Genomic DNA, 9,266 nt, shown 5'->3' with positions numbered 1-9,266 from the left:
ATATAAAATAAAACCTATCAAGTAGGGTTGTCTCGTTCCGTGGTGCGCAGCGGCTATGTTATCCCTAGGGAGCCTGGGCCCGCCTAGCAGGATATTTTAGGTGCTCCTCCTTGTCACGAAAGAGCAGTGACGTTGAGCTGCACGTAAATAAATCCAGTCCACGAATGCTGACGCTCCACGATGGCAACACTGCCGTGGACCCCTCTCCATCATCCTCTATCACCGCAGCAGTCGTCGTCGCCGAGTAGATACCGTGACGTCGACGCTCGACGGAGCACACCGGCGGGCGGCTACGTGTACCCTCCTGACACCGTCCGCCGGCAAGCCCCTCTGAAAAGCTCGAGCCCATGCATGATTCCGTTGCGCCACCACGCTGGCAGAGTATCGTACGAATACGTTACAGAATCCTCCGAGCTCTGAACTCCAGGCGCTGCTCGTCGTCGGTGACGTTCTGGTACCGGTGGTAGTGTCCAAGACGGATCGCTTTCTGCTGCCGTTGTCACCATTCTGACGGGCATCGCCGGACCAATCACGCGCTGATCCGTCCCACCAAGCAAAATATCGTCTTGGCCGAGGCCGAGAGTAGTTCCGCGCCATTTTTTGTCCCGCTTCCGCCACTCTGCTGGCCAGTCAGCTCAGCTTCCCCCAGCTCATTCATTGGCCGCGTCGTCACCCCTGGCGTCATCGTGTTGGAAAAAGGCCCCCAGTACTCGGATGACTCAGCCATATCTCGCTTCCAGATCACTTGGGTCCTCTTTGGTTCATAAGTCCTAAGTCCTAGGACCTTTTCTAGTCCCAACTAAAAAGTCTCTAGTCTCTAAAAAGTCCCTCCTTGTTTGTTTTCAGCGACTAAAAAATCCCTAGTCCCTTCTTAGAGGTTATTAAATGACCATGTTGCCCCTAGTATATAGAAAAATAACAATCAAACAACACCATGAGGTGGCGGGCTATTGAATGTATGGAGGGGCATTGTTGGAAAAGTCCCAAAAAGTTCCAGAAAAGACTCTCCTTAAGAGTCTTCTTCATTTAGTCTTAAATGACTAGTTTAGTCCCTAAAAAGTCTCTTCCGTTTGGTAAAAAAGTCTCTAAAAAAGACTTTTTCTAGTCCCTACACAAAAAAGTCCCTGAAAACAAACACCCCCTTATATTACTATTACAAAATATAATAAAGTACTCATCAGAATTAGATTCCCCCGACAAAACACAAGAATCCATCACAGTGCACTCCTCCAAACGAAGCCATTCACTTTGCTGATGTTTCATGCTCTTGCGATTTTCCATGTTAATTCGGTGCTCAAGAATGTTATGAAGATTAGGAGTACCTAACATGCACATGTGTTACCCACAAGAAAAAATATGCACATGTGTTAGAATCAAGTAATGATCTTTCCTTCCGCCCGCTGGCATGAGGGGCCGCTAGGGCGAAGAACTCATCCACTTCAGGTTCCGTCGGTGAGCTTGGGATTTGCCTTTCCTTTGTCTGTCGCTCCGACGCTCGCGGGGAGAGAAAATCCGGTGCGTCGGCTCCGGCTAGTAGTTCAGGTTAGAATTTTTGTAGTCTTCGTAGGAGTGACATTTGGGTGAATGGCGCCGCTTCATTTTCGAGCTGGTCTTATGGGCTTTGATATTTCTCGACTTTGTCTGTCGAGACGAAGCCCGGACGTAGATCCAACAGTTGCGAGATCTTGTGTCAACAGCTTCAGATCGATCCAAGAGTTTAACGATGACGGATGCAGCTCCAGCTCCAGGCTGCCGGTTCCTAGAGACACGTGAAGAATAGTTCTTGGCTACCATCGACAAAGTTAGATCGGCTCCAATAGAAGAGCAGTGACAATGATCATTCAGTGGTGCTGGCCTCGATGTAATTTTTATTACCAGTGAACTTTTGTAGGAGTAATATATTAGTCGTATTGAAATAAACATGTGCACGATGTTATCGCGCTGGATTTTTGGCCTTGAAGACTGAGACAAAGAATAATCCTCACTAGAGCAGTAGGAGCAGTAGATTATACTTACTGCAGATCACAAATATCCTCTGAGTACAGCATTTGGAGAGTCTCAAACAAGTGGTCAAGCGTGCCGCGGCGCGCTCCCCGATATAAAACCCCCGGCACCGGGACGCGAGCTCCCTACTGGCCTGCCCCGCCTGCCCAACCCAGTAAACTACTGCCACCCATCCGCCGGCGAAATGGCCCACGCCCGCATCCTCCTCCTGGCGCTCGCCGCCCTGGCCACGGCCACCGTCGCCGTCGCCTCCTCCTCCTCCTCCTCCTCCTCCTTCGCCGTCTCCAACCCGATCCGGCCCGTCACCGAGCGCGCCGCTTCGACGCTCGAGTCCACCGTCCTCGCCGCGCTCGGCCGCACCCGCCACGCCCTCCGCTTCGCGCGCTTCGCCGTCAGGTCCGTGCTACTGCTACCCACTCCGCAATCCCCCGCCCGCCCGTTGACTCTCCGTCTGCTCCGCCGCCGCCGCCGTCCCCGTTGACATCCCGGTTGGTCCGTTCGATCCGCTTCCGCAGGTACGGCAAGAGCTACGAGAGCGCGGCGGAGGTGCGGAGGCGGTTCCGGATCTTCTCCGAGAGCCTCGAGGAGGTGCGCTCCACCAACCGGAAGGGCCTATCCTACCGCCTCGGCATCAACCGTACGATCTCCGACCATCCCCTAATCCCCGCCGTCCCCTTCCGGCCCCGCCGTGTCCTCAAAACGCTCGTCGCTTTTGCTGTCGTCCCGCAGGCTTCTCGGACATGAGCTGGGAGGAGTTCCAGGCGACCCGGCTCGGCGCGGCGCAGACCTGCTCGGCCACGCTCGCCGGCAACCACCTGATGCGCGACGCCGCCGCGCTCCCGGAGACCGTAAGTTCCAATTTTACCGTTCACTTACTCATCATCACAGGAGATCCCATCAAGGCATCAAGTATCAACTCTTGCTAGCGTAGCTGCGTACCCTGTATGTATTGCAACGTCAGTAACGGTTGCTGAGAGCGAGCAGGGCCCCGTGGTCTAGAAAGTTTCAGATATCATACTCTGTTCGAAATTCAGGAAAAAAATCCACCTTATCTAATTTGCGTTTCAACTTTCAAACCAGCTAGCTGTCGAGCTTTCTGCTTTGCCTGAATTGCTGCAGAATTTGCTGGTCGCTGTATTTGCTCGGCAATTATTGTCCTCGGGACTTTTATGTCCCCCCGACAAGGAAGGCCGTGTTAGCTGTTCCTTCCACGGTCCCAGCACATGATGTAGTTAAAAGTTTACTATTTTTATATGTACAAATCAGCCAATGAACCTTCTTGCTGATCGCCTGTTTGTAAGGATCGCAGCACAATATTTCTTTCCATTTATAAGTAGTAGTATGGTTGTGCTAATTAAGACTGTATGGCATAGACTATATCATGTTGTAGCCGTTGACGCTTAATTTGCAAGTATTGTGCCGCTTGATCAAGCAAGCAGAGTTGGTGTACGTACCAATCGACTCCATTAATGTGGGGAGTAAGTGATGTTGTCATTGCTGCAGAAAGACTGGAGGGAGGATGGGATCGTTAGCCCCGTAAAAGACCAGTCCCATTGCGGCTCCTGCTGGACGTTCAGGTAACTACTGAATTTCTGCAGTGCTGTTTTTTTTCTAACTTTCTTCGCGTGTGCCGCTGTATATATCAGTGGTATATCTTTATCATCAATAACCAATGTGCCCAATACTGAAGCGTGCTCAAATCTGGTGTTTTTCAACTTAACATTCAAACTATATGATATCGGACAGGAAGTAGAATGGTCGATCTGATCCAGTTAACTGTCTGGGCCACAGACCAAAGAGGCTTTAATTCAATCATCGCCCTGAATGTAATACTATGTGTGGATGCGCCTTCTAATAAAGTAGTAGTATTAAAAATTACATCTGGTGGCCCAGGCTGGGGACCGACAGATCGATCCGTTGCCCAAGTTGAAAATTGCTGGCTCTCAAGAGCAGTAGTTGAGTATACTTGAGATCTTTTTCATCAGACACAACCACCAATTATTTGGGAGTGTTCAACAATGGATTAAAATACTGCATGTGTGACACGCTACTAAATAAATAATAGCCGAGTAGCTGATATGATTGTGTATATACTCCCAAACTATTGATTTCAGATCTCTTTCAGTTGGTGTTTGGTGACAGGTAGCTATCTTGTGGGGCTTGTCATGCCTCCTGTTCATTAATTCCACATCTAAATAGAAGTAACATATCTTTCAAATATGGTAATCCAGAATGCAATTCCATATGCTCTCAAGTTATAGTGCCAAATGAAGCTAGTGACGTATGCACCAGTGGAGATCATGATAAAATTCAGTACTAATTTGATTAGTTCACTTTTACTGAAAAGTAGCAAGAAGTTAAATTTGTTGATTAACAGGTTATCTGAATTTGTGGGATTGGGTGTGATTTAAGCATGTTAATAAACTTACCGTGTGACTTTTTATTCATTTTCTATACAAGAGTACTATTGTTAGCATCTATTGAGTAATTCTGAATGAAGTAGCCTAGCTACAAGTAAAATGACAGATACCGAGATTACACTAATTATTCCGAAGTATTCTTATTTAGGTTCTATATTGTGAAAAAAAAATTGCTCCCTGGCATATTTCAAGCATTGCAGTGTTTTATGTATTATCAATCGAGAAGATAGCTCATTTTGTAGAATCTTTCCTGAAAAGGAAAAGAAAGAAGAAAAGGGCTGTTCAACAAACAAACCAATTGAATTCCTATACTTATTCTTGCAGCACTACTGGTGCACTTGAGGCAGCATATACTCAGGCCACTGGAAAGAACATCTCTCTTTCTGAGCAACAGCTGGTTGACTGTGCCGGCGGATTCAATAATTTCGGATGCAGCGGAGGCCTTCCATCCCAGGCATTTGAGTACATCAAATACAATGGAGGGATCGACACCGAGGAGTCCTACCCTTACAAGGGTGTCAATGGCGTCTGCCATTACAAGGCTGAAAATGCCGTAGTTCAGGTTTTGGACTCTGTTAACATCACACTGGTAAGGAAGAGGAACCTCGCTCTGATTTCAGTTGATGTTAATAATTTATAATCAAGTAACCTAAGCTTTAATTTATGCTGATCTTTTTGTTGCTGGTAAGAATGCTGAGGACGAACTGAAAAACGCCGTCGGGTTGGTTCGCCCAGTGAGTGTTGCCTTTGAGGTGATCAACGGTTTCAGGCAGTACAAGAGCGGAGTTTACAGTAGCGACCATTGCGGTACTACACCTGATGTGAGTACTACTAAACCGTAGGGCATCAAAAGATGATTTTATTATGAGCTATTTATGTTCAGTCTTCAGTTAATGTGCTTCCTATCTCTTGTATCACGACACTCTTCTACTATTTCGTTCTGAAAATGCAAGTTGTGCTCAAATTGCTAGGACGTGAACCACGCCGTCTTGGCGGTCGGGTACGGCGTGGAGAACGGCGTCCCGTATTGGCTCATCAAGAACTCGTGGGGCGCCGACTGGGGTGACAATGGTTACTTCAAGATGGAAATGGGCAAGAACATGTGTGGTGAGTACCATTCCATGTGCACTTCCATCTTGTGTTTGCTCTTCATGCCATAGCGCGCTCATAACGCGATACTGACTCGACTGTCGCAAATGATGCAGCTGTTGCTACCTGTGCGTCCTACCCCATCGTAGCGGCATGAAGCGCCAAATCGACGAGTTCAGTCTCGCTTCGCTAGACATGAATAATGTGTTTTCAGCCCACAAGACATGAAGATTGGGGGATACAGAAACTGAAACTCTGCTGTGAATATAAAACCACAAGGACTACAGTTGCAGTGAACCACGTGCGTGTACTCTTCTTCTGTATGGTTGTATGGCTATATATGTAGGTGATACAGCAATTTATTGGGGTTTCGCATGTATGTCTACGACATTTTATTTCCGGGACAAATAAAATGGCCCATTCATAGTTCACCGAGGCATCATCTTACTGTCGATACTAGCAGGAAATTGCATGCCACACATGAATATTGCCATATACTTAGGGTTCATTCCGTTTACAGGATTTCGAAATCAAAGAAATAGAAAAGGTAAAGGATTAGGATGCCCTATACACTTCAGTCCTTAGGAATTTTCCATGAGGCCTTACTAATGGTAAGAATTGTTGGGAATCTTTTCTAACATGTTAGGAATCAGTCTAATATGGACACAATTCTAACAAATCTAGAATCTCCAATCCTATGAAGCAAATGTTATGCATAGGGAAAGAAATGAGGGTAAGAGTTCTCCAAAAAACTTGCAAACTGAATGAGCCCTTGCTCATTAACTCAAGCGCGACTCCCTCTTCTTTACTTCTTCGACGAAGCGTGAGTCTCTTCTTGGTCTTGAACCAGCGCTGGCTTCTCCCCTCTCTCCTTCGACGGGAGCTCGTGGTGCTTGCTATTGTAGATAAGCTCACGCTAGAGCTCCAAATGAAAATTATCCACGTTGCCTCTGTTGTTGGGGATAAGATGCAAGTCAAATCAAGATTTCCCCGTTGCATCATGTTTCAACAAGCTGCAAGTGTGTAATGATGTTTGTTGTGTATCCACGAGCGACATGTTGCAAATATTTTTGTTAGAGTAAAACGAAAGTAAAGCGAGATTGAATGTGAATGGACCATTAGTCCTCGTGGTTTTGACTCGCTCACTCTCATCACTACCTGGTCCTTATGGAAACAGAGGAACGCTCGGGTGTTTGGGAGAATCGCTCAGCAGAGGAACCCAACGCAACTGATAGCTGACATTACTAACGAAATTAACGAGTGGAAGCAGGCTGGAGCAGGAGGGCTGCATAGATTAGAGAGAGAGTAGCTTGTAGGCTTGTAGGTGTGGGTGTTGGTGGTGTCTCCTCGCCGTTGTTCGCAGCGGTGGGAACCTCTTGTAAATTGACTTGCTTTCTCCTATAAAAATATGGTACGCCATTGACGTACTCTCGAAAAAAAATTAGTCCTCGTTTCTATTGATTCTCAAGTATATATACATCTGAAAGAGATGGGAAGAAGATGTCACTACTAGGGAAAAGGCTAGCAGCAGCGCGGGTTTTAGGTGTATCAGTAGCGCGCGGACCGGCGCTACTAATAAGGCGCTACATCTAACACATAGCAGTAGCGCGTACTGCTACACAAGTGTAGCAGCAGCGCGCTTAGTGGAAGCTCGCTACTGCTAATAGCTATAGAGCGCTTCTTCCGTGCGCGCTACTGCTACTACCGCGCTGCTGCTAACTTTTCTCCACTCGCTACTGCTAATTTTAGTAGTTTTTTTGTTTTTTCCGGCATATTTGTTTTGTATTTGAACATGCTTTATAGAAGAATCTTTAGCACATACAAATGTCATCATGATACACATACAAATGCCTGCGAGACCACAGATGTAATCATAGCATATACATACAAATAGTCTCATCATAATCATCATCCAACACAAAGTGGTCTCTCGTCATCATCTCGAAAATAGCGATACAAGTCTCGATTACTTGCAAATACATCGTCATCCATCTAAACAATGATATACGCGAGAAGAGCTATCACTTTGAGTACATGAGTTCGTATCCCTCTCTCGCATTAGCGTGAACCTAAACTAAGTACTGCCTGTCGCTCGGAAACCGGAAACCGGTACACCTGGGCCTGACACTCCGGCCACTTGTCGTATATATACTCCTGGCGTAGCACTTCTTCGCCATCTATGATCTATGCACCTGCATCGTCACATGAGTCGATGATATGCAACATATATAGTTGAGCAACAAAAAGAGACAGACTTGGCAAAAATAGAAACAACATATCATAAGCATAAATAACAAAGTTCATCGTACCCCAAAATGCCCTAACTAGAGTGATTTTCGCTAGTTTAATTACATCACAAATAAAGTTTCACCGTGCATAACTCAAAGTTTTGTCATACAGAAAGTATGGACTAAACGAACACATTGTCATATATCGACAATCACTCTAACATGTCGTTCCATCCATCCAAGTCAGGGAGATAGTCCTTGAGCTTAGTGAAAGGCTTCATGTCGAGACGCTGAGAGGCTATCCATGTTCGGACGTCTTCCCGTGACATTTGTCCTTCTCCGTAGAACATCCCTGTTTTTCCGACGACCTCCTTCATGATGATTTGGGCAAGTTCGCGTTGGATGTTATAGAACTCAGCTCGAAGTCGATGATCCTCGATATCTCCTATGTCCTTTGCCCGTTGCAGAATATGGGCGTCGCCGGATCTAGGTGACATGCGAAGGTTCTAGTGATCCCGTCTGTTCTCCAGCATATGGTGTAGGACATAGAATCCATCATTAAGAGAATCGTTCGGTTGCTGGATGCAGCAGAAGTCGGTCTTATGGCCGAAGGCGGCCCTGCCGCCCCTTGTCTTCTTTTCCCTGACCTCTCCACCCCTTGCTTGGTAGTAAAACATAGCGATTTCGAGAACATTCTTGATGTGGGTGTAATCCTTTTTGTGAATGTTCTTCGATGAGTCCAAGTAAAGAGCGTGGGAGAATCGGGGGTAGAGGATGATGAGGACGGCACGCCAGCCGCTGTGCAAAATAAGTACACCTCAAATTAATTAACCTCCACCGTGCAAATGAATGATTGAAATCGAAGGAAGGATAGCAGCGCGGATGACTTACACGGGATGATAAGGCACGAGAATCGCCTCCTTGTCCTTATTGGCGAGCATGAAAGTGACGATGTAATCCCTCGCATATTCACGGTGCTTTGAGCAGACTCCCAAGAAGCCCTCGTGCATGTAGTACGGGTCAGCGACACAGATATTAGATATCTGCTCAACCCCGATGATGTAGTTCATGTGCAAGGCATAAAGGCGGACAAACGTAAAATCCAGCTTCTTCACGTGAAACATGTCGAATATGTAATCGAATCAGAGGTTGAACTTATCCGCGGGGAAGCTGTCGACGTACGACATTTGCCGCAGAACGTTAACCACGTAGAGTGGGTATCCTGGATCTTTCGAGGCGATGAGGCCTTTCTCTACCCGCAGCGCATCGTCATGAAGTCTCCTTAGATCGCCGAATCTGGCCCGTAGCGCTGTTGCAGGTAGGATTGGTTGACTGGGGATATGCCATTTATCCGCATCGGGTATATCTATACGGTCCTGAAGTCGAGGCTGCTGAGGCGGCTGGATCATAGAATCAGCTTTTTTGCCTTTCCTCGCTCTCTTCCTAGACTTCTTTACTACCGGAAGGTCGTCCATAATACGTTGACACGACAATTCAGGCACCGACTCATGACGCTCAAACCCTG

The 9,266-nt window shown here is 46.9% G+C and overlaps 1 protein-coding gene across 1 annotated transcript; it reads left to right on the top strand.

The window, feature by feature from the left end:
• Positions 1-2,124: 2,124 nt before the first annotated feature.
• On the top strand, positions 2,125-5,944 carry LOC119301562 (thiol protease aleurain-like). The gene is made up of 8 exons (XM_037578548.1): positions 2,125-2,400; positions 2,520-2,641; positions 2,734-2,852; positions 3,508-3,581; positions 4,749-5,013; positions 5,114-5,245; positions 5,396-5,531; positions 5,630-5,944. Exons 1-8 carry the CDS (start codon positions 2,189-2,191, stop codon positions 5,668-5,670), a joined length of 1,101 nt encoding a protein of 366 aa, XP_037434445.1. The 5' UTR covers positions 2,125-2,188; the 3' UTR covers positions 5,671-5,944.
• Positions 5,945-9,266: the final 3,322 nt, after the last annotated feature.

This window comes from Triticum dicoccoides, chromosome 5A (assembly GCF_002162155.2).
Source record: "Triticum dicoccoides isolate Atlit2015 ecotype Zavitan chromosome 5A, WEW_v2.0, whole genome shotgun sequence".
In the NCBI taxonomy this organism is placed as follows: Eukaryota; Viridiplantae; Streptophyta; class Magnoliopsida; order Poales; family Poaceae; genus Triticum; species Triticum dicoccoides.
The sequence above is the reverse complement of the archived record's forward strand: the minus strand, read 5'-3'. Positions and strand labels throughout refer to the sequence as shown.

Coding starts and splice junctions, on each gene's coding strand:
- LOC119301562 (XM_037578548.1), top strand. CDS start 2,189: ATGGCCCACGCCCGCATCCTCCTCCTGGCGCTCGCCGCCCTGGCCACG. Junction 5,014..5,113: donor ACTCTGTTAACATCACACTG/GTAAGGAAGAGG, acceptor GTTGCTGGTAAG/AATGCTGAGGACGAACTGAA. Junction 5,532..5,629: donor AATGGGCAAGAACATGTGTG/GTGAGTACCATT, acceptor CAAATGATGCAG/CTGTTGCTACCTGTGCGTCC.